The 25,658-nt window shown below is 37.1% G+C and overlaps 1 protein-coding gene across 1 annotated transcript in view; it reads left to right on the forward strand.

Annotated features, from left to right (window-relative positions):
- The window catches only part of WDR44 (WD repeat domain 44), a 70,829-nt gene that overhangs the window by 39,902 nt on the left and 5,269 nt on the right, over positions 1 to 25,658 (forward strand). Inside the window, exons 7-15 of the mRNA XM_008506661.2 lie at positions 87 to 223; positions 1,026 to 1,109; positions 5,051 to 5,157; positions 5,920 to 6,071; positions 7,666 to 7,804; positions 8,532 to 8,596; positions 18,810 to 18,923; positions 22,771 to 22,893; positions 25,400 to 25,591. Of these exons, the coding sequence (XP_008504883.2) occupies positions 87 to 223; positions 1,026 to 1,109; positions 5,051 to 5,157; positions 5,920 to 6,071; positions 7,666 to 7,804; positions 8,532 to 8,596; positions 18,810 to 18,923; positions 22,771 to 22,893; positions 25,400 to 25,591 (1,113 nt within the window). The remainder of the gene's footprint in view (positions 1 to 86; positions 224 to 1,025; positions 1,110 to 5,050; positions 5,158 to 5,919; positions 6,072 to 7,665; positions 7,805 to 8,531; positions 8,597 to 18,809; positions 18,924 to 22,770; positions 22,894 to 25,399; positions 25,592 to 25,658) is intronic.

A 25,658-nucleotide genomic window follows, 5' to 3' on the forward strand; every position in this document is an offset into this window, starting at 1 on the left:
GGTCGTTAGCTTAAATGTTTGAGGATTTTGTAGCCTCAGAAAGATAATTAAATTATAGGTCCTCTTGGTGTTATTTTTGACTTCAGGAAATTTTAGCCAGTGTAATGATTAAGAACCTGGATACTGGAGAAGAAATACCTTTGAGTCTTGCGGAAGAGAAACTGCCAACAGGTATTAATCCTCTCACTCTACACATCATGAGAAGGACTAAGGAATATGTAAGGTATGGCCTAATGTTATTATTTATCATTTGTAGTATTTCAGAGTGGTAAAGATTTCTCTGTTTGTGAACTATGACAGTTCCTAATTTGATTTCGTTGTCTTTTTTTTTTTTTTAATTTGGGATTAAAACAGAGTTGATGTATGTATTCTTAAACTTTGTTCTCTCTTAAGACTACAATTACTCGGGAAAAATAGTATGTATCTTAAATCCTGTAGTATTTTGTTCCTTCTTTTAAAATGATTTATATTATACTAGAGACAGTATTAAAACATGTTCAGGCTAAAAAGCTATGTGGAATGAATACCTGGTCTTCTGAAATCTTGCTTTAAGAATCAGAAATTTTATAAATAATTGCATTGTCTTTGTAGGGTCAGGAAATGGCTTTAGAGTCAGGTGATGGTCTTTACTGTGAGATGTACGTAGATCTAAGGAATAATTTCTGTGAAAGCAAAGCTTTTTAAAATTTAATAAATGATGTGCCTGATGAGTGAGGAGGAAGATATTTACAAGTTAATTTGTCATTTCTGTGCCGCACGTTTTGCCCAGCAAAAAGCCTTGTTTGTAGTAGGTTTTTTCATAAGTTCCTAAATTTTGTACATTGTAGCTTGCTTAAAGATTCTATTCTTTGATTTGTCACATCTTTAAATTCTCAGTCATCATTTAAGTTAGATTTCTATAAAGCATGTTAACATACTTTTTTTCTTATTCTGATTAGCTAATTATATAATAAGTTTACATAGAGATTTTTGAGAAGTGTAGGGGAAATGACTTCTTTTAAAGTGACTTCTTCCCCTTCTTGTAGTAATGATGCAGCACAGTCAGATGATGAAGAGAAGTTACAGTCTCAGCCAACAGATACTGATGGTGGAAGGTTAAAACAGAAAACGTGAGTTACACTGCATCCCTTTTCTTCATTTCAAGTTTTTATTAAAAAATATGACAACTACCATACTATTTTAAATCTATGCTCTTTCCAGTTTATGTGTCTGTCCACCACCACCACTGCCTGCCTCTAGCCCAGTTCATTGAGGCTGTGTTGGTCATTTTTATAGCATCTGATGTATAGTAAATGGCCGATAAATTTTGCATCCTGCCAGTATTATTTCTGATGGTAGGTACCAAGAGTGTTAGTAGAAGAACATGATTGTCCTCAAAGTTGCCTTTTCCCTTTCTCTTCATCTCTGCCAATTCTGTTTATCTTTCCAAACCCAGCTACTTGAGATCTTCCTGACCACTCCAGTTCACAGCAAATTTCTTCCTTTCCTCAATTTCAGTGACACCTATAGTCTATATAATTTACGTTTGCCCTTTATTTTATGTTATCTTAAACTGGTTTTTGATTTTAAAAAAACCGAGATAAATGTTAAACAACTAAACTATATGTTGCAAAAGGATTGTGGTCGTACCATCCTTCTGTTTCCCCTTCAGACATCTAGCACAATGGTGAGCATATAGATTTTGCTTTATTCTACATAAGTCACTTAATTGGCAATAATTTTGTCTAAGGCCCAAAGCGAATTTGCTGCTATAATGTGATCTTTTCCTAGTGTGGAAAGTGTATCAAAGAAAGCGTGGAGAATTCTTAGAAAAGGTGTATCCATAATGCAGGCATATGATAACACCTCAGATGTCTGGAGCCTAACTGTCTAGCGATGCCATTATCAGGAATCAGAGAATTAGGAATTATTCATGAGACAGATAAACATCCAGGAGAGATGTTACTCCATGCATTAAAGCTCATCATTTTTCTAAAAGAAAAGCTCTTCAGCTATATTCAAAGCCATTATACATAGTTCTTACATAATTTTTTAAAAATCTAGTCATCTGGTGTCTGAGCTCACAGCAAAATAGAAGCAGCAAACTATGTAAGTCAATACATGAAACTGTCAGGTGATATTTTGCTTGCAAGAGAGGAATCAGAAAAATGATAAAAGGACTCATACATACCACAACATTCCATATGGCAGTGCTTTCCACTTTTTCTTATGTCACAGTACACATAGAACATAGTAATATTTGCACTGAATGCAGGGGTAAACCGATGAGTCAGCTGGTGGCCAGAAGAGACTGGCTCAAGTTTCTGGCTTCCCTGGGCCTTCCCTGTTGCCTTGAAGGCTGAGAGGGGGAACTAATATTATGACCCACCTGCCATTCATTTGAAAAACCCTCCATGTATTAAAGAACAGTAAAGATGGTAACTGGCCCTATGTATTAAGGAAAAACTTATTGAACATTAAGTGCTATTGAAGAAGGCACAAAAGTATGTATTTTAGAAATATTCTCATCCAAAATGATTAAAATATCTGTTTTCTTGCTTAAAGTAGTAGTAAACCTATAGTTATACAGAAAATATAACTTCAGAGTTACAGATGGCAGAGACCGTATAGTAATTTTTAAAGTGGTTTATCATCTGTGTTTTCTCATTATCAGAAGTAATACAGAAATGCATAAAATAGAAAATGAAAGTCTCTCGTACTCTCACCCCTGGAAATAATCAGTGTTAATAATTAGACATATGCTCCATAGAATTTTTTTTCTCACAAAAGTGGGATTATACTGTGTCTATAGTTTGTCAACTTGCTTTTTTTTTTTTCCTCTTTCTTCACTGTTTGCTGAAATGAGACAAAATGCTCAATGAGCTATAGGCCTGGTCTTATTTATTTATTTTTTGCAGTTCAGATGATATTTAATATTTAAAATTGATTTGTAAAATTAAGCCATTGAAAATTCAATTGCAATAAACTATCAAAACAATATTTTTCAGCTTGTTGCTCTAAATTAACACATTTTACCTTTATTATTTGTTAAAAATTTATTGATTTTTATTTGTATAGAAATCAATTCACATATTAACATTCCTTATGTAAGTTCTGATACGTATTTTGGGATCATACAAGAAAGAAAATGTTTTCCTTGCATTGGAATCAACTTGTTTTTTTTAAATATCTAATATGTAATGGACATCTTTTCATATCAGTACCGATAGTAATAGTATATTGGAGTCTTTCTGTCAATCAGATATGGGAGTTAGATGCTGCAGATACAATAGTTAAGAAGACAGTCACAGTCTCTGCCCCCATAGAGCTTCCACTTAAATCGGAGAAACAGACACTAAACATGTAATTACCAAGATAAATCTAACTACATTTATAGTAATTACTATAAAAGAAATGTCTGGGGTGCTGTGAGTGTGTATAAGAGGAAAACCTGTTCTAAAGAGTCAGGGGAGGCTTTTTTGAGAGAGAGCTGTTTGGTCCAAGACCTAAAAGATAAATGGAAATTAGCAAGGGGAGGAGTGTTCCAGACAGAAATAACCACATGTGCAAAGGCCCTGAGGTGACTAAGCTTGGCACATTTAGAGAACTGAGGTCTGCCTCATTTATTTTATTGTACTCCATTTGTCAGGATATGTCATCAGTTATTTATCCATTCTTTTGTTAATGAAAATTCAGTTGATCTATACTTTTTACCTATTCTAAACAATGCAGCAGTGGACATCTTTGTATATATAGTTTAGCAACTTTTTCAAATACTATCCTTAATCTCATGAGCTCCCATGAATTGGTGAAAATTTCCCCCTGATTTTAAATTTTGTTTTCATTTTAAATATCGTGTACTGTGCTTTGTATTTTAAAATCTTAATATATGAGATTTGAGACTTAGATAATTGAAAAAGCAATAAGTAAGTTCTATTTATGAAAGTTTGAGGTGCATACTTGCATTACATTATATTTGGGAATACCTACTGGGAAAGCTCAGCCTAACTGTATTGCATGCAAATAACCCACACTGAAAGAGAAGGGACAGGGGCCATCTTAGGCTACCAAAGCATTCTATTTTGTAAGTAAATACCTCTCTACAGTTTCTTTTTATTGGTAAATGTATTTTTGAAGATGACTCTCTAAAGCAGTCTTCTCAAAGCAGTTACTCATTGCAAACTCATGGCCTCACCCTAGACCCTCTAAATTGGATGATCTGTGGATGGGGCCCAGCTATCTGCACTGTAAACACTCCCTCACACCCCATTGCCGCCAGCTGATTATTTTTCACCATTGAAAAGCAGTGCTCTGGAGTACATGGTATTGTACACTGGGGGGAAGTGCTGTGTTTCCTTTGTTATCATATTGACTTGAATATATTTATTCCATAGAACAAGGGATTGAGAAACTCAAAGATCTACTATTTATGTAAAAAAGGAGTTATTTCAAAATAATACACTTTAGGGGCCGGCCCGGTGGCGCAGCGGTTAAGTTCGCACGTTCCGCTTCTCAGCGGCCCGGGGTTCGCTGGTTCGGATCCCGGGTGCGGACATGGCACTGCTTGGCAGCCATGCTGTGGTAGGCGTCCCACGTATAAACTAGAGGAAGATGGGCACGGATGTTAGCTCAGAGCCAGGCTTCCTCAGCAAAAAGAGGAGGACTGGCAGTAGTTAGCTGAGGGCTAATCTTCCTCCAAAAAAAAAAAAAAAATACACTTTACCAGTCACAGCTAATGAGATTATCTATGAATTGTTGAACTTTTTTTCTTTTTTTTGAGGAAGATTATCCCTGAGCTAACATCTGCCGCCAATCCTCCTCTTTTTGCTGAGGAGGACTGGCCCTGAGCTAACATCCATGCCCATCTTCCTCTACTTTATATGTGGGACGCCTACCACAGCATGGCATGCCAAGCGGTGCCATGTCCGCACCCGGGATCCGAACTGGCGAATCCCGGGCTGCCAAAGTGGAACGTAACCACGGCGCCACTGGGCTGGCCCCTGAATTGTTGAACTTTTGCAGTTAGTTGAGTTAATAAGAAATAATTTTGGTTTGTTGTACTTTTGATAAGGACTCAACTAAAGAAGTTCCTAGGAAAATCAGTAAAGAGAGCAAAGCACCTTGCTGAGGAATATGGTGAACGTGCTGTGAATAAGGTTAAAAGTGTTAGAGATGAAGGTAAGTGAATAGAACATTTCAACTGAATATTTAGTTTATTTGTAATCATCTGAATTTAACCTGTAGTTTATAAGAAGCATTCTATTTCATTGAAAGTAATAAACTTTTTTATAGGTAATATCTTAGTATTTCAATAAATGATGTTACCCTCGCTATCACTTAATTTTATGAGCAGGAAGCAAAATGAATATATGCATCTTAAACATGAATTTGTACATACTTTGTGACTGTGGCAACATGGAAGGGTTAAGTGTTCAATAATCAGTTGCAAATTAGTTTTGTAAGGCTTTTATTTTTTAAATATTTTCAAGATTAGGTAAATTTTCTAAATTTGCACAGATCTTAACTTCCTATGCCTTTGTCATGATTGTACTTGTTTGGTTTATTTAATAAACACACGTATAGTACTTACTGTTTGTCACACACTGGTCTAAGCACTTTCACCTGTATTAACTCATTTAATCCTCATAAAAACCCTATGAGGTAAGTACCATTATTATCAGCATTTTATAGATGAAAAAACTGAGGCACAGAAAGGTCAAGTACCTTGCCTGTGGTCACACCAATAATAAATGACAGAGCTGGATTTGGACTCAGGCAAACTGGCACCAGACTCCATGCTCCTAACTAATATGCTATTTAGTAATAGACAGATTTTGCTTTTCCATTTAATGAATTTTCTCGGTAAGCAGTGGGTTTGAAAATATGATAGTAGCTACATCTACGTTAGCTAGTGATGATTTCTGTTGCTTTTCTATTCAGTGTTTCATACTGATCAAGATGATCCTTCATCAAGTGATGATGAAGGAATGCCGTACACAAGACCAGTTAAATTTAAAGCAGCGCATGGTTTCAAAGGACCTTATGATTTTGATCAGATCAAAGTGGTGCAAGATCTTAGTGGTGAACATATGGTAAGTAACCTTTTTATTTTTCAGGATTGCTTCTGTTTTCATTGAGAGAAATACTTTGGCTTTTATAGAGCTGATCTCTTCTTATGTGATGTAGTGTTTCTACCTGCCTCGAGAAGAGTGAATTGATATTAATATGATTTAATGAATAGGTAATGAAGAGTCTATCTGAATTATTCAAGAAGTGAGTTATCACGTAAATAAACTCTAGGCCTGTGTTATTAAGAAAGCTATGTAAAGGTACCACACTTTAAAGCAGTTAAGTTAGAGAGTAGTCTATCACTTTGAAAAATGTTTAAAATGGTCCCTGGTAGATTTTAAATAATTTACACAAATATTTTAGAAGCTCAATATATTTTGTAAAGTGACAGCTAGAACAAGGAGAGAGTTAGAGGCACAAGTTCTCTATCAGAGTTAAAATGTATCAAAGTAGATAAAGTGCACAAATTATATTGCAGTTACCCCCTGAAAATGCTGGAAACGCAGAGGAGGCAGTAATAAACTCAGAATTGGATAAATGATGCTGTGGGTCCTTGATCAGGGAATCTATTTATCTATTTAGATTTTAAATCTAAAAATTGGCTTAACTGGAAGGAAGCAACCATGAACATATCAGATGGCAGCCAGATTGGAATTTAAACTTTGGTGCTTATAATCTACACATAAAATATTTGAGTTGGTTATAATAACTTCCTTAAGGAATCCGATTAATTTCCTTGTACTGTATTGATTCTTTTTCATTATTTCCAGTTTGAAGTGCAATCTCATTGTAGTAGGCTCCAAATGACAAATTTCTTAATATACTTGAATTTTGTGGAAATGAATGTTATTTCAGTAAATGAGCTGTTGCCTCTAATTTGGATAATCTTTGTGATCTGCATAGATATATGTTATAATAGTTAAACAGTATTTGTTGTAATAGGATTTGGCTTTTCCAATTTAAGGGTTCACAATCTTTAACCCCGCCCCCCAATGCGTGCACGCATGCACACACACACACACTCAGACACTCTCTCTCTCTGTCTCTTCACCACTATTTTCAGTATTTATCTGGGAATTCTGGCCATATACTGTGAAACCTTGTTTCTGGGGAGAAAATCGGGATGAGACCATACCATTCCAACACTTCTTCTAAATGCCCAGTGCTGTGAGGGTCACTGCTAAGGTGGTCCTTATTCTTCCCTCAGCCCTGGTCAGGAGTCGTTAGTGCTATGCTATGCTGAGGACTCTGCCCCCTCCTATCCCACACCCCCTTATATTTATCTAGGAGACTGAGATCCCAAACTAGGATTTGGGCTTTTACTGTGAAGATTTCTGGCCACCTCAGAACTCTCTGTTTTCATTAATATGTGGACAAGGTTTGGAGTCTTGAAGTTGTTAGTTTAGATTGTGGCAAACTGCAACTATCTTATCCTGCCTTTCTTCTAAAAGTCCCTCTTTGTGGCATTGTTGCACCATTGGACTCTTGGCTTTAAGTGGTGTTAGTAATGTGAGCATTATCTTAGTATGTATAATTTGGCATTATTTTTTACTTTGGCTTAAAAATCATGTCTCAACTTTTAAAGTAATAACTTTGAACGTTCCTTTGTTTTCATAGGGAGCTGTTTGGACCATGAAATTTTCTCACTGTGGCCGATTACTTGCCTCAGCTGGACAAGACAATGTAGTGAGAATATGGGCTTTAAAAAATGCTTTCGACTATTTCAACAATATGCGAATGAAGTACAATACTGAAGGTATTTTTTATTTATTTGTGGGCTTTAAAAATCTAGAGACATCTGGTATTTGTACATTTTCGGTATAATCCCTCTTATCTGGCAATCATTTGCAGCAACCACTACTTTCCGTAATAGCCACAAACCTAAAAGTAAGACAGAAGTCAACGGCAAAAAGCACTTAGCCGTGTGGAAGAAGGTACCACAAAGCTTTTGACTTTATCCCTTTTCAGGTGTGGTGCAGAACCCCTGTATACCTGCGGACTTTAGTAGCCCTGTAGGTATTGCTTGCATCATGTTATAATACATAATTCAAGGTGATAATGAGTTGACAAAAAGTTAAACTATGTTTACTGTACATTTCTTTTATTGTCCTTCCTGGAGCAGAAAGACTATTTTCAGTGGCCCTGGAGTCTTACCCTAGCATAGACCCTTTCTGCTCCTTTATTGTTCATCTTGCTACTTGTTGTGATTGACAAGAATGCATTCACTATGAGTAATGAGGATTTAACAGTATTTTGTAAATTGGGGAAATGGTTAAGCTATTTTATAAGGATTTTATATAAAAATGATAAAAGCAAATATTTTGGTGCTTAAAGAGTGAATGCTTCACTTGTTTAAAATGATGTATTTTTCCAGAATGTTACATTCTGTGACAATTAGGTATTACTGTGTCATTATTTCTGGTTGATGTTTTTTTTGTGTCTGTGTGTACATACATGTCTTTTTACAATTATTATGTTTTTAGGACGTGTGTCCCCGTCACCTTCTCAGGAAAGTCTAAATTCATCAAAATCTGATACAGATACAGGGGTATGTTCTTTATTTTATGGTTACTATTGTTAAATACTGTGATTTGCTTTGTCTACCATAAAGTGCCTTATCATTTATCAGAAATTACAGTTGCATGAAAGCAGTTAATTAAAATTAAGATACATTAGAAACAAAAGTTTCTTCTATTAGAATTGGTAAATGAAAAATTGTGATGCTTAAAGGTTGTCAGACAGTCAATAATATTATTCAAGCTATTAAACTACTAATGTAAACTTAAACAAAATCCCCTTCCCTCAATTCCATGTTAGGTTTTTTTTTTTAAATAATGGATACTTAAATAAGAGGTAATTAAGGAAAGAAAAATGATACTGAAATATTTTAATTTTTCCGTCTTCTTGGTTCAATAAATGCTTTATCACACAGTTTCAGGTAGTTTAAAATATCTTAATGATTTTCATTTGCTCTCAGAACTGGAGGGTTAAATATAACCAGTTTTAAACCTAAACAGCAGAAAACAAAATATTATTCCAGGCTCTCCCTTGTGCTGCTTATGTATTGATCTAGGCAAGGTTAGTGTAAACAAAGAGAACCGAAAATGTCCACTTGTTCAACAGTATTTTCCTGGGATTTTATTGGCTCTATAGTGTATGACGCTAGTTTTTCCCTACTCTAAATGTACTCCTCTCAGCTTTCCATGGTTCTGTTTTTCCTTGTTCTCTTTCTATGTCCCTGCTGTCTCTTCTTCTTCTCCCCCTTAAATTTCACTGTTTCTCTGAGTTCTGTCGTTGGCCATTCTTAATTGACATATTTGCTGGCTGCCTCCAGTCCTGAACTGGCTTTAGCTCCATAATTCTTGTTTCCTTTAAATAGCTTTATGTTTTTTAATCAAGAATGAGATCTTATTGTGCGTGCTCCTCTTTTCACATAGTAATATAATAGGATCTCTCCACCTTCATGTTCTTCAAGTATGTCAATTAATAGGTCTAAAACTGAACTCCCTCAACAAATGTTTTTTGAGTGCCTGTTGCATGTGCCAGACACTACTGGATTTTGCAAAATCAAACGAGACATGTTCTCTGGCCTCAGGGACCTTGCTGACTAGTGAAATACATATATCCACAATTACGGTGTTGGATGGTAATATTCTACAGAAGGTACTGTATGGATATAGGAGTTAACCTTAGGAATCAGGATGTCAGGAAAGCTTTGATGTTTGAGCTAGGAGTTAACTATGTGAGAGAAGGAAGGAAGGGGCTTATCAGCGAATAGCAGGTGAAGAGGCATGAAGACTGAAAGCGCATGGCATGTTAAAGGTACTACAAGAAATTCCATGTGGCTGAAGCAAAGGGTGCGTGTGTGAGAGTAGTAGGAGAGGTAGGCAGGATTGGGATTTTAAATGGCCTTTTGTGTTACGACATTTGAACTTCATCCTGCAAGCTACGGTGGAGGCGGGGGTTGGACTTTGAAGGGTTTTCATCAAGAACTTATTAAAATGTTCAGATTTTTGTTTTAAAAAGAGCATTCTGGTAGCACTGTAAAGGACCCATTGGATGGGGGCTCCAGGCTAGAGACAACGAGACCACTTTAAGAGCCTGTTAACCCAGGAGAGAAATGAGTGCTTCGATTACGATAGACTATGATAGCAGTGAGTCTAAGAAAACGTAAAGATGGGCTAAATTTGAGAGATGTGAAAGAAGTGAGACCTCTAGGACTTGGTGACTGACCAGCTGGGCTGGTGAGTGAGTAGCCTAGGATGATTCCCAGGTGTCTGGCTTAAGTAACTGGCTAGATGTTAATGGTCATACAGAAGTATTTTTTATCATCTACCCACAACCCTGCTCGTCCTCTCTTTTGAACCTTCTTTAATGGCATCATCATCCATAAATTACCTTTTTAACTCAGTCAAAAACCTCTATTACTTTTTCTTCCTTACTCACATATCAAATTAGTTACAAATGCCCCTGGAATTTGTCCCCTCATCCCTTATTGTCACTCATATTGTCTAGGCTCTCCATACTCATTTAACTCTTTGCTGTAGCCTCCTAATTGGTTTTTCCCTCTCTGTTCTTTGCTCAGTTCATTTTCTATACTGCCACCAGGTATTTTTTTCCAAAGTACAGAGTTGACTGCCATTTTGTGATTTAAAATCTTCTGATAGCTCCTTGTCACCTACAGAATAAAGTCCTTCCTTATATTGTCTCATCGTACCTTTTTTTTTTTAATTCACTTTAGTGGAGCCATTTTATATCACTTGTTTTTGGTGAGGAAGATTGGCTCTGAACTAAAATCTTTGCCAATCTTCCTCCTTTTTTTTCCTCCCCAAAATCCCCTGGTACGTAGTTGTATATCCTAAGTTCTTCTAGCTCCTCTATGTGGGACACTGCCCCAGCATGACCTGATGAGTGGTGCTAGGTCAGTGCCCAGGATCCAAATCTGCAAACCCTGGGCTGCCGAAGTGGAGCACACGAACTTAACCACTCAGCCACAGGGCCGGCCCCTCATCTTACCTTTTTAACCCAGTTCTAATTCCATAGTGCCTGTGCATCCTCCTTGCCATGCTGGATATAGGTCTGTACCCTAAACATTCTTTCACTTTTATGTCTTTGTCCATGCTGTTTGCTTTTCAAGGAATGCCCTCCCTGTCCCCTTTCCTCACAGAGGAAAGCCCTACTTATCCTTCAATATTCAGCTCAAATATCTTATCTTCTCTTATTATTTTCCCTGAATCAAGCAGGCAAAATTGTTCCTCATTTGTGTTCTGACAGTATGTCATATGTACTTTGACATAGGTATTACTTACTACATCTTCCTTGGCAGTTTGCCTCACTGGCTAGGCTCTGGGCTGTTTTAAGGCAAAGAACTGTATAGTCGTGCGTCACTTAACGCCAGGAATATGTTCTGAGAAATGCGTCGTTAGGTGATTTCATTGTCCTGTGAACATCCTAGAGTATACTTACATAAACCTCGCTGGAATAGCCTACTACACACCTAGGCTCAATGGTACTGATCTTATGGGACCGCTGTCGTATATGTGGTACGTTGTTGACCGAAACATCCTTATGTGGAGCATGACTGTATTTTATAGATCTTAGTATCCTTGGAACCTAACCCCGTGCCTGACTGGTAGGCCTGAATCTGTGTTGAATTCCTGCTTCTGTGCCTTTGTCCCTGTTTTCCTTATCTGGATGCCTGCAATCTCCCTTCTTTCTATTCAAAGCTTGCCCGTTCTTCAAGGCCCACTTCCTCCATAAAGCCTTCACTGACTAACGTAACTGTGAAGATTTCAGCTGCTTTGCTTTAGGGAAAAGGGTTTGCTTTTATTAGTTTAATTCACCATACAGTTTCCAGGTATTGATTACTATTAAAAACAGATTATTTGTACCATCTTGTATTATGCTTATTTCAATAATCCTACTTACAGATACTTACTTCCACTCCCCTATACACCCCACCCCCCCCAAAAAAAACCTAAGTAACTGCCAGTCTTCTTTGAATGCAAGGCCTTTTAAATGAGGAGCATAGTAGTTCTTTAATGCAAAAAGTAGTGGCCCCCTAGAGTACTGAGCTTTTTTTCTGTAGTAGTTGAATGTCATTTGTAGCTGTTGTTATCAGGAAAAGATTGTTTGAGGTTTCTTTCACTTCTTTCATTCTATTTGGGAACAGTTAAAAGAGGCCTCTATCTCATATGGCTGCGGAGTTTGCTATCTGGCATTATCTTTGAACCTAGTGCTGGCTGCAGTGAGGCGCAGTAAGCACAATGGAGTTTATTTTCCTGATGTGTGTGTTCTTTTTTCTCATGATAGTGATATCTTATATCTCTTTTGAATTACATTCTCCCTCTTGTCTTCTTAGCATCCGTGTAAAATAGAATACATAAAAGTACTTGTTGTGCAGTTGGGCACACACAATGGTGCACCCAAGATCACTCACCTACTCTTTGGTCTTGCCAAGCCTAGAATTCTGGCTGTTATGCTGTTTCTATTGATTTCCAAAAGTAGCTCAGTAAACATAAGGTAGAAAGGAAGAGGAGTACGCTTAGTTTGCTCCATTATGCTAAAGACTTGTAAAATTTCTTCTTAGCACTAGAAGTCATTAAGTATGCTGTTTACCTAGAAATTAATGCTTTTCTTGGGTAAATCTGTGTTTGGTATGCTTGATTAGTAGAACATCAATATGGGGATTATAGCATTTAACTGCTGCTTAGAATTTTTGAGACTAGATTGTAGGGGAGGAAAAAAATTTCCTCTACCATATTAGGTTCTGCGTAGATCTACTACAAAAATAACTGACAAAAGGCAGATTAACAGAAGCAGTTAGACCCAGGGGCTGTGCATATAATTTTAACAAAGAGCAGTAAGTTTTTGGAGAAGTGACCAGACAAAAAGGGATTTAGGCTTATAGGTGCCTAAATTGTGGGAAGGTAAATATATTGGGGGAAACTAATGGAAGATAAGAGTTATTTAGTAAGGTTCTGTTTATGTAGACTTGGGTTATCTCCAGAGATAAGACTCATTCTTTTCCTGGTAAGGACAAGGTGAGGGGGAGACAGCTTCACAAAGGAAATTTTATGCTCTGCTTTCTAGTAGAAAGTGGGAGGGCAGAGACTTTTTCTTGTGTCTGTTTCTTCTCAGTTGCCTTCAGCTCAAAATAATCTTTATGCAAAGGGACATATTTTGGGGTGACATATTCTGATCTCCTTCAAGATCATTAAAATCTAAAGCTTGGATGAAGGGAGTTAACTGTAAAGGAGTGGGAGTGAGAGGTAACTTATGTGAAATTGTACATATGCAGCATTTTATTAAAAATATGCATTGCTTTAGATTTGGTTCAGTCAAGAAACAATTATTAAATGTCTATAATGTGTTAGGGACTGAAACTATAAAGATGCAATGGACAATCCATGCCAAGGAGCTATGCATGGGGAAAGACAGGCATCAGCAATGATAATATATGTCCAAAACAGAATTAAGTATCATTTTCCCGAGAAAACCCCTCCTTTGACAGAGTTCTTGATGTCAGTTAATTAACACCCATACCATCTCTTGAGTTAGAAACCGTGATCACTTTTTACTCTCTTATCTCCCCTCAGTGTCTGCTCATTCACCAAATCCTGCCCGCTTGATCTCAGAAATGTCTTTGGAATCTGGCCATTCCTTTCATTTCCACTGCTATAATCCAGGCCTTTATCTCTTACCTGGACCATTAGAGCTGTTCTCCCAGATTCCAGTCTTTCATCCGCACTGCCAGCAGAATTGCTTTCCTATAAAACAAATCTGATCATGTTACTCTCCTGTTTAAGCACTCCTTTGGACTCTCTTTTTTTCCTCTCAAATTAAGTCCAAATTCCTTAGCTTGACTCGAAGTCTTTCTGAGGTTAGCCTGACTTCAACTCTCATTGTTATTTCCCACGCTTCCCCCTCACAGACCTTATGTTCTGAGCTGCTCCGTTATTCATTGATGCCCTAACAAAAATGGCAGACCCTTTGTTGATTCTGTGTATTTACATATACTATTCCCTTTTGCCTGGTGAGTTCATTTGAGACTCAAGTTTTCTCACTGAAGCATTCCTTGCTTCACCTAATGCATAATTACTCATAAGCTCCCTTGCTGTTCCCATGGTACTTTGCCCATATTTCTGTTAAAATCACTTACTATACTATGTCAATTTGTATAACAACAACTAACTATTTTATAAGCCCTTACTATGTGCCATGTACTTTGCTAAGTATATTTTATGACTTATCTCAGTTAACCTCACAACAGCCCTGGTACTGTTGTGAAGTACTATTAAGAACCTTATTTTGCAGATGAAGAAAAAAAGGCTTAGAGTTGTTAAGTAACTCACCAATTTCACACAGTTGGTAGCTACAGCATCAAAATTAGAACCCAGCTCCCATATGTCTCTAGAGCTTAAGCTCTTAACCATTATGTTCCACTAGTGGGCTTCCTGAGGTCTGGCCCTATATCTTCACTTAGTGCACAAATACTTAATGAGTGCCTCTTATGTAGTAATCACTGTTCTAGGAACTAGGGATATAATAGTGGACAAAAGAGACAAAACTATCTGTTGTTATGAAGCTTAAATTCTAGTGCTGGGAGACAGAGAAACAATAAGTCAATTTTGTACTATATTAGAAGATAATATATTTCATGGAGAAAAATGAAGCAGATAAAGTGGGTTGGCAGGGGGTAAATAAGGTGAACAAGTAAAGCTTCACCAAGAGTTGTCATTGAGCAAAATCTGACGGAGGTGAGGGGGTGGTCATTTGGCCATCTGGAGAAGAGCATTCCGGGTACAGGGAACAGCAAGTGAAAGTGCTATGAGGCAGGAGTTCTGGTGTGTTCAGGAAACAGTATTGAGGCCTAGGTAGCTGGAGCCAGTGAGTGAGGGGAAGAGTAGTAGAAATGAAGTTACAGAGGTGTGGATGGGCAATCATAACATGTAGGCCATTGCAAGGACTTTGGCTTTTGCTCTGAGAAGGATGGAAACCAATGGAGGGTTTTTGAACAGAGAATGACATATTCTGATATTTTAAAAGGTTCATTCTGGCTTTTAAATAGTGAAAATAGGTTATAAGAAGATAAGAAATGTCTTATTCATTTTGGTATCTTGAGTAACCAGTACAGTACTTGGTATATAGTAATATATCTGTGTCTGATATATAGTAAGAATATATCTGTATATAGTAATATAGTATGCTAATAAATATCAAAAGCCTTACAAGTCTTGATAGCAGTCCGACTTTAAAATGACATGTTTAGATAATCAGGATATTTGAATGTAGATTAGATATTAGATAGAAATGGTATTTTTTAGATGTGATAGTGGCATGGTAGTTAGATTTAAAAGAGGGCTTATTGGTTGGAGATTCATATATTTACTGATAAAATCAATGGTGTCTAGATCTTGCTTTCTCATTAGCAGCAGCAAAAATAAGCAAATATAAAAGGGTGGGAGGATTGATAAAACAAAATGAGTAAAACATTGATAATCGTTAAAGCAGGTGATGGATGCATGGGATTCATTATGCTATTTATTATATTGTATCTACTTTTGTGTATATTTGAAATGTCCATAATAGAAAGTTATGTAGATAGATAGAGATAGCTATTTAGAGAGAGAGATTTTTAAAAGTAGAATTACCAAGTGAAATGTTACGTATTGTATCTATCACAAAGAAATAATCAGGGGCCAACCCCGTAGCCAAGTGGTTAAGTTTGCGTGCTCCGCTTCGGTGACCTGGGGTCTCACTGGTTTGGATCCTGGGTATGGACGTGGCACCGCTCATCAGGCCATGCTGGGACGGTGTCCCACATGGCACAACCAGAGGCACTCACAGCTAGAATATGTAACTATGTACTGGGGGACTTTGGGAAGGGAAAAAAAAAAAGAAGATTGGCAACAGTTGTTAGCTCATGTGCCAATCTTTGAAAAAAAAAAAAAAAGAAAGAAAGAAAAAATAAATAATCTGATATACCCAAAGATGTAAATAAAAGGATTTTCATCTTGTTATTTACACAGCAGTTAAAATTTGAACAACTTAAATTTCTAAGAGTTGAAAAATAAAAACTGTGGCATAATCCATACAGTAGAATACTATGCAGTCCTTAAATTGTTTTTAAAGACTATTTAATGCCATTAAAAATATTCAAAATAAAGTGAAGAAAGGAGAACGAAAAATTAGATACAATATTCCAATTTTGACTAAAAATCTATAAATATTTATAGATAAAAGACTTGAAATACACAATTATTAATAGTAGTTATCTCTAGGTGGTAGATTTTAGGTCATTTTTATTTGATTCTTTATACTTTTCTGTATTTCTAAAGTCTTCTTTAGTAAACTTACCTGCTTTTATCAAAGCAAGCAACAGTAGACATCATAGAAGTCTTAGGTTTAAACCTTTTGACCCACTAATACCCCTTCTATTAGGATAAACAACCAAATAGGGATAAAAATTTATATTCTGGGATGTTCATTGAACTGATATTTATATTAGCAAAAAAATTGGAAATGTCTAAGTGACCAGCAGATGGCAAATGATTAAATTATGGTGCATCCATATTATGCAGCCAGTAAATGTTTAAAGAGTGACATACAGAAAATGTTTATGGTATAATGAAAAGGAAGACACCAAATTCTGTGTACAATATGATTTCAATCCTGTTTTTAAAAAATGAAAAATTGAAGGCGGTCAAAATGTTAGCAGGTTACGGGTGATTTTAATTTTAATTTTTCTACTATGTTTTCTGAATTGTCTACCCTGAACATGTACTACTTTCTAATAAAAAAAAAATTAAGTATTTTGAAAAAAGGTAGACTACAGGGAGAAGGAAAAGATGTTTAAGGAAGGAAAAAGAGGGGCCAGCCCCGTGGCCCAGTGCTTAAGTTCTCTCACTCCGCTTCAACGGCCCAGGGTTTCACCGGTTTGGATCCTGAGCACGGACATGGCGCCACTCGTCGGGCCACTTTGGGGCGGCGTCCCACATGCCACAGCTGGGAGGACTCACAACTAAAAATACACAACTATGTGCTGGGGGGATTTGGGGAGGGAAAAAAAAGCAGGAAGGAAAAAGAGATCTGGAATCACTGCTAGAGGAAATATGCTAAGGAGTTGATGAAACGTAAATGATTGTTAAACAGAAAGTTGAATTTGAATTTTATGTAGTGGGTCAAGCCTGTTTAGTTAATGTCTTCTAGCAGTGCTCGCTAGGCTGGCAGCAAAATTAGGACAAGTAGTTGTAGTCACCCAGGGTTAGTGCTTGGCAAAAGGCCAGGGTGTCCATGTTGCTGGACACAATTGATGTGAAGATATTTTTATCAACTGTGAAGTTCTAGACAAATAGTGGTAGTTTTTATCTATCCCCATGGCCACTGTCCTAGTTTAAAACCTCATTATTCTTATTAAATTTACTGACTGCTCTTTCCTCCTCTACTCTCTCTCTCTCTGCAAACCATCTTTTACATTATTGCCCAGTGTTCACTTTCTAAGCACGAGTCAGATTGTATTATTTTCCTCTTCAGAGACCTGTGTTGGCTCTCCATCGCCTTAGAATGTCTGAAGTTTTAAGGCACAAAGTCGAGGCGCTTTATGATCTGGTCTCAAAGTATCTTTCCAGCCTAATTCCCTACTATGTCTCTGTATACTTTTTTCTCCATCCTCATCATCCTCTCTGCCCTTCCCTAAATATGCAAGGCTTAGCTAATACTCCATATTTTTGCTCATGCTACATCCTCTAAAACATTTGAGGGACAATCTCTGGACCTACAGTTAGATGATTTGTATGTTTGCTTTGGTTCTGCTGGTTACAGGTGGCTGTGTGACCTTTGATATGTTATTTTGACCTCTTTGAGCCTCAGTTTTTTTCTTAATTTCTTCATCTTCATACCTATCTCACAAAGTTGTTAGGATTCATTCAGATAATCAGTACAAGACCATGTTGTATACTAAATGCACAGCACACAATGTGGCATTATTTTCTACCTACCTCTGTCAGGATGTTTTTGACCTCAAATAACAGCAATCCAACTGAAAATGGCTTAATGAGGAAGCAAGTCTGGAGGTAAGGCGGTTCCAGGGTTGGTTAATTCAGCAGCTCAGTAGTGTCGTCAGGGACACAGGGTCCTACCATCCTCCTGCTTTGCTGTTCTTTATTTGTTGTTCTCTTGGGCTTGTTCCCTTCATGGTCCTAAGATGGCTGCTACAGTCTTAGGTGTCATATGCCCACAACAGTGTTCAGAGGCAGGAAAGAGGAAGGTCCCTTTAGTATGCCCCTTTTTAAGAATGAGGAAATATTTCTAGGAGCCTTCCCCTATTCCCCCTCACCCCCCAAAAACTTTGCCTCGTGTCTAATTAATAAAAATTGTAGCACGTGCCCATGCCTAAACCAGTCATCACTGGGTAAAGAGAATGAGCTCATCTTGATTAGCTTGGACCTGTCGCGATCACCCCCTGGTTCTGGCTCCTACCTCTCCTGAAGGAACAGATGTTCAGAAAAGGACAAAGTAGGGGCTCTGTTAGGGAGGGAAAAAGATTGTGATAGCGCAGTGTCTTCAGGGATGATCCTGGTTTGTTAGGTCAAGGAGGTGAAGAGGTGATAAGTACTAGATGCAGCCTAAAGGGGAGTTTGCTTTTGGTGGATCAAGGTTTCACACAGATGTCATACAAAATGATGAGAGAACAGATGGAGTGGGAAGAACATGAAGCTTTTGTTTTGCTAGTTTTAACATTTGTCTTTATGTCTAAATAGGTATGCAGTGGAGCTGATGAAGACCCTGATGATAAAAATGCACCATTTCGACAACGGCCGTTTTGCAAATATAAAGGACATACTGCTGATCTCCTTGATCTTTCATGGTCTAAAGTAAGAAATTCTTATTTGAATTCTACATTAATTCTATGTAATATGAGTTTAGGGTAAAAGCAAATGTTTTATTTGTATGATTGTCCCTGTCGATTGTTTGAATGTCCGTATCTACTTTGTGGGAGCTATCTACAAATTAATCTAAGTTAAAAAAGAGAAACATCAGGTTAGGATAATAAGAAAATGTTTACTTTATATTACTTAACAGTTTCTACTTGGATATGTCTATATACTGTACCTTTTGCTTCTTTTGTAATTTTGCAAAGTAGCTATCCACAGTAAAATGGATATGACTTCAGCTACAAAGGTGAAGTCTGATCTATCTAATCAAGACTGCTTTGGGGCTAATCTGCTATATTCTGCTGCATTTGGGGCTAATTCTGCTACTGTGAAATTAGTAATTTAGGTTTAACAATTAATTCTATGAATCAATGATGTCTTTATTTTGTGATGTTTTGTCCCCCCTTAGAGCAAAATTATTTCAGAAGTAGAAGGTCTGTTTTGCCACCGATCAAATATCTTAGCAGTTTTGTGAAAATTTTAAGAGGTATTTTAAACTTGATGTAAGGTCTTTGAAGCATGAAGCGGTCTTTGGAATTTTTGCTTGATACGTTACAATTACTTTGTATTAAAATTTGGCGGTAATCAGAATCTAAAATATGTTAAGAATTCAGAAGGAAAGTAATATTTAAAAGCCTTAAACTGAGAAAAGTCAACTAAGTTAACAAAATACTATCAGGGATACCAGTGCTGCTTATATATTTTAACTGTGTCAGGAGAACCTCCTGTACCCAAAAATATCACTGGTATGTATTGGCAAGTCAGGCTGTCCTTGAGCTTCAGCCTTGACTCACTTCTTTTATGAATTGCTACTCCTATCATTACTTGTTTAGAGGTTCTGGATGCTTTTCGTAACTCATTTGTCATAATGTCTTTCTCTAACCTGGAACAAGCTTGGGCCTCACCTGGTAGTCTGGTTTTAAACTGAGCCCTATTTGTGTCTTTGTACTTCTTCCCCACCCTGTGCAAAATCTGACTGAGTTGTCAGAAGATGGAAATCTAAAGTCTTCTTACTCTGATAATCGTATTCATCTGGAATAAGAAGTACAAAGCACATAGTTTGGAACCTTGCACTCATTTTACTTGCTAAAGCAAACCAATATTTTTTCTGCAATATAACACTAACTGGAGGAAATTAGATCTCCATTGACCGCAGCATCAGTCAGCGTTCTCCAGAGTAACAGAGGATATACATACATAAGGAAGGTTATTTTAAGGAATTGGCTCAGGCAGTTGCGGGGGCAGGCAAGTTTGAAATCTGTAGGGCAGGCTGGCAACTCAGTAGGAGTCATACTGGAGAATATCTTCTCTAGGAAACCTCAGTTTTTGTTCTTAAGGCTTTCATCTACCTGTATGTTCTTTTCTTAAATATTCTTTTTTACTTAACTGTTTAACTATGTACGTTTCTATGTCTTGTTTGCAACAAGATTCTAAATCCCTTGAGAGTAGGGACCAGATCTTATTTTACTGTTGTTTCTTTTCAGTATCTAGCACAGTCACTGTTGATAGTGGGTTTTAAATTTGTTGAAGACTTATTTTGTGCCAGGTAACAAGAATTCCCTTGTTAATTCTTACAATAACAACCCTGTGAAGTAGGTGGTATTTCATTTTGTAGATGAGGAGACTGGGCCTCTGACCCGTCCAAGATCACACAACTAGTTATGGGTGGAACTTAGATTTGAATCTAACTTCTTTGTCTCCCAGGATCATGCTTAGTTCAAGAAAATTATTTGGGGGCCGGCCCAGTGGCGCAGCAGTTAAGTGTGCACATTCCACTTCAGTGGCCCAGGGTTTGCTGGTTCAGATCCCGGGTGCGGACATGGCACCACTTGGCAAAAGCCATGCTGTGGTAGGCGTCCCACATATAAAGTGGAGGAAGATGGGCACGGATGTTAGTTCAGGGCCAGCCTTCCTCAGCAAAAAGGAAGATTGGCAGCAGTTAGCTCAGGGCTAATCTTCCTCAAAAAAAAAGAAAATACTTTTTATTTATTCAGTAAGTATTTATTGAACAGAAATCTCTTGGCCTAGTAGAACAAGTCTTAACATGTCTTCAGCATCTTCACTTTTAGGGATGTCATTATATTTCTTTTATATGTTTAAAGCAATGGACTATTGCAAAAATTGAATAAAGTCAGTTTTAATGAACAGCAGACCATAGATTTATATTTTATACAGTTGTTACTAATCAAGAGGAAATATAAAGCAAACCGCACATACTCTTCAAAAGTTTTCTGGAACTGAATGGATCTTGAAAATAAAGATAATTGTTATTAGTTGTTCCAAAAGTTATTGTAAATTTCGCAAAATTCTATTTTTTAATTATAAGGTACACCATATGTTTAAAAACAGGTATACCACATAAAATGTACACCTCCTAAACTAGCCCAAAATAGCATATATATTTATTAGTACAGCAACATAGCCAAATCAATATTTGCACTTAGTCTTTTTACATTCAAAGATTAAGGATTCTTTATTACTTTTAGCAAATGACAAAGCATCTTGTTTCTTTTTATAACGTGTTGTACTTGAGCATGTTGAGTGTTAGTGGTTACAGCCTGGACTTAGAGTCAGACTACCCAAGTTTGAATCCCAGCTCTGCCACTGACGAGCTGTATAGTCTTAGACAAATTATGTAACCTCTCTGTGCCTCAACATTCTCATTTGTAAAAGGGGATAATAATGTGCCTGCCTCATAGGGTTGCTGTATCACGTTAAGAACGATGTTTTACACATTGTAAGTACTCAATAAATGTCATCATTACTTCAGTTTGTTTAGCACTTTTAGGCATACCAAATACTAGGGTCTCATTTGGGTTTCCTTGTTCAGTATAACTCATAGTTCTCCCCTTAAGTAGATTATGTTTAGAAATTGAAGAACTTCTACCAGCTGGAAGCTTTTGACAGATAGAGGTTTGGTCCTGGGTAATGGGCCATCAGCAATCCCTAAATATTACACTGCCCTCTTTTAGCTTTGAAAATTCTATGATCTATTCTGAGAGATTCGACAATTTCAGTTCTCTAGTTTTCTTGCCTAGGTTGTGACAGGTACACAATAACTTTTCATTTCCCTGCTGCATTATAGGGTAATCTTTTTGAAGGCATTTTAAGTGACAATTAGGGAATCCACGTGAGTTAAAATTCACCAGTGTTGAGGCTGTACCCGTGGCCGAGTGGTTAAGTTCGCGTGCTCTGCTGCAGGCGGCCCAGTGTTTCATTGGTTCGAATCCTGGGCACGGACATGGCACTGCTCATCAAACCACGCTGAGGCAGCGTCCCACATGCCACAACTAGAAAGACCCACAACGAAGAATATACAACTATGTACTGGGGGGGGCTTTGGGGAGAAAAAGGAAAAAAATAAAATCTTTAAAAAAAAATTCACCAGTGTTGTCAATGTGAAAATAATTGAACTGAAGTGGCAATCAAATGAATAGATGCCTTATACTCATAGCTAAGTTCCAATATATGCAGGCTATAACAACTAAGGCACACCTTAGTCCTCTGTTGGTACCTGGCAGATTTTTGACATAAATCATAAGATTCATCCTAATTTCAGAATAGGTAATGTGAAAAAGTCTTAGAATCAAAGAAATACGGTATTTAACTTTTTGGAAAAAAATGAGATCTTCCAAGTGAATTGGATAATCTTTTGTTCTTTCTAATACTGCATATGGCAACAATAATAACAAAACTATTGAGATACATAAAACCAGAAGTTCACTTTTATTGCATAAGTAGTTTTTTTAATACGGTGATAAAATAATCAGTGTCACTTTCTCTGTAGAACTACTTTCTGCTTTCTTCTTCAATGGATAAAACAGTCAGGTTATGGCACATTTCCAGAAGAGAATGCCTTTGCTGTTTTCAACATATAGATTTTGTCACTGCCATAGCTTTCCATCCAAGAGTAAGTAATTGTTTATACATTTTTTTTATACTGTAAGGAAGGTGAGGGAACTGGGTTTCTCTGGAGGGCAAATGAACTACAGGAAAAAAATTATTAACAGCCGCATAGTTAAGACCAACTTAATTTAGTGTTTCATTTTGCTTTAAAAATGAAAATAGGAAATAAATATTCTGCTAACCTGCATTAGAAGAACTGGAAGTGTTATAGTCTAAATATAGCAGTGAAAAGTCATCCCAAATCTTTAATAAAACATGCAGGGTATAAAGAAAGAAAGAAAGTGTCCTATTAAAGATGAGAGATAATGGAGATGGAGGAAGAAGAGAAAGTAGCAGGTAGATAAATGAGAAAGGGAAGCATATAGGCAGGAGTAGTTGTGGGAGGGTTGGGCAGGGTAGAGACAAAGAGGAAAAGATCGAAAGAGGCAAAGACTAAAATTCGTTATAAGATATGCTGAATTCCTGTTTAATATTGGGAAGCGTTGTTAATCTTGAGATCCCTTCTTATTCATCCCTCAGTGTAGAAAATCCTTTAATATCTTTCCTCTGGAAAGAAAGAATTTCATATGATTTCAACCAAAGAAGAATCTCCTATCATGGAATTGCCGACCTATCTTATGCCCTTACAGTATAGAGCCACTCAAATGTGTAAGGCTAAATTAATTTTAGTTCTTTTCAACAGTAAACAACAGTAAACACAGGGAAGTCACATGTTGGTGCTACTCCGCTAGCTAGGTTGAAATAAGTGGAGGGCTAGTGCTGACCCTAGTTGACTTTCCCTTCCCTGTGTTGATGTATGATTACATTTCCAATCATGTTCTCATCTCTGTATGTTCAACAGCCATTGTCTTTTTAATGCAACGTTTCAATTATGTTCACATTTCTTCCTCTTTTTCCCCAGATTAAAAGAAGAATGACTTTTTTTCCTCAATATAATTTCCCTCTCTGTGCAGGCTTATAACATAGGCAGTAATGATTTTGAACCCTTAGAAGACTTGGTTAAGAACTTTTGAAAATTAAAAATGTTTGATCTATATTAATAACTTATCAGTTTTGACCATGAAGCCTTTTAAGGCTTCTTTCTGAATAACACCCCTACTCTGTCACCCAAGGATGCAGTAAAAAGATGGGTTTACCCCTGTCAGCAACTGTAAGCAAAGTCCTTCCCTCCACCTCTATTTTAATTATAATGTATCTGAGTGGAAAGAGAGAAGTATTACATGGTGATAGTTATCTGTGTAGTTCTTTATTATTAAAGCTTCTGTTTAATCAATAATTTTTGCATACTTTTATTTGGTTTTATCTTGGAAACTGAAAAGCCCCATTTGTAAAAATTCTGCTGACCTGTTGAGTCATGTATGTAAATAAAATTCTGAATTGTAAGACCAAAATGAAGTATTTTTACTTGATCAGCTCTTCTTCTACTGGTAGACACTGAGGCAAGCCTGAGTGCCTCAAAAATGCCCATGCTATATAGATTGTCCTTGACAGGCTTCAGAGGTGGGTAAGAATCTTGAGCAGAGAAGGGAATCTGTTTCTTATTTTGGCATCCCAATTATTTTATCTTTAATTTTTATGTTAGCAAAAGTTAGACCAGCTTAGTGGTAAGCCTGGTTTAGTTTAGAGCAGGGTGTCTCAGCCCTAGCACAATTGACGTTTTGGGCTGGATAATGCTTTGTTGTAGAGAGAGGGAATGCGGTCCTGTGCGTGGTAGGATGTTCAGCATTCCTGTCCTCTACCCACTAGATGTTATCACCCCCCAGCTGTGACAAACAGAAATGTCTCTAGACATTGCTAGATGTCCCCTGTGGGGCCAAATTGCCCCTGGTTGAGGACCCCTGGTTTGAGATTGAGAATTTGAGTAGTGAAGCGATTCTCTGATGACCTGGTGTCAGAGTTCCAAAAATTGACTGGTTCTGTGGGCTAACTGACATTACTCTTTTATCCAACTGTTACATGTATCCCAGAGGAGGGGAGGGGCAAAGGCATCATTATAGGATAGTTTCTCCCAAAGCTTCTTCCTTGAAGGTACTAGCCCTGCTAGGTGTTTCTACCTGACCCCCTCCCAGCACCCCAAAAAAGTCTGTGGTTAAGTAGGTTGGAGGATGCTACCTTCGTTATCCTCCCTTTGGAAATTCAGAATGCACGTTAACTGAGAATCCTGTTTAACTTCCTGTAACGCAGAATTTTTCAAACATCTTTGATTGCAGAACCCTCTCCTACGTATTATATACTCCAGCACTTATCTATTAACATCCATACCTTGGCAAAGCACCTTAAGGATATGATAAAGTGATTAGAAAGTCATTTCTTCAAAATGAATACTGAAGTTTCTAATCATCATTATTTTTAGTGAATAAAATAATGCTTACTTGAAGAATACTTTAGTACTTTTCCAATGAGATCTACATATATTAAACATTATTTCTAATAGACTTAAGGTTTTGATTTGCTAATGAATTTTTCTTGAGCTGGTAAAATGAAAGTTTTCTCTTTTGCCACATTTTTAGGATGACAGGTATTTTCTAAGTGGGTCATTGGATGGAAAGCTCCGCCTTTGGAACATACCTGACAAAAAAGTGGCTTTATGGAATGAAGTAGACGGTCAAACAAAATTGATCACAGCTGCAAATTTCTGTCAGAATGGCAAATATGCAGTAATTGGGACATATGATGGCAGATGTATTTTCTATGATACAGAGGTAAATGATTATCTTGTGTAAATTGCATAAGTGAATACTTAGTAAAAACACTTCTTTAGTTTTTGGA

This window comes from Equus przewalskii, chromosome X, assembly GCF_037783145.1.
Source record: "Equus przewalskii isolate Varuska chromosome X, EquPr2, whole genome shotgun sequence".
Lineage (NCBI taxonomy): Eukaryota > Metazoa > Chordata > Mammalia > Perissodactyla > Equidae > Equus > Equus przewalskii.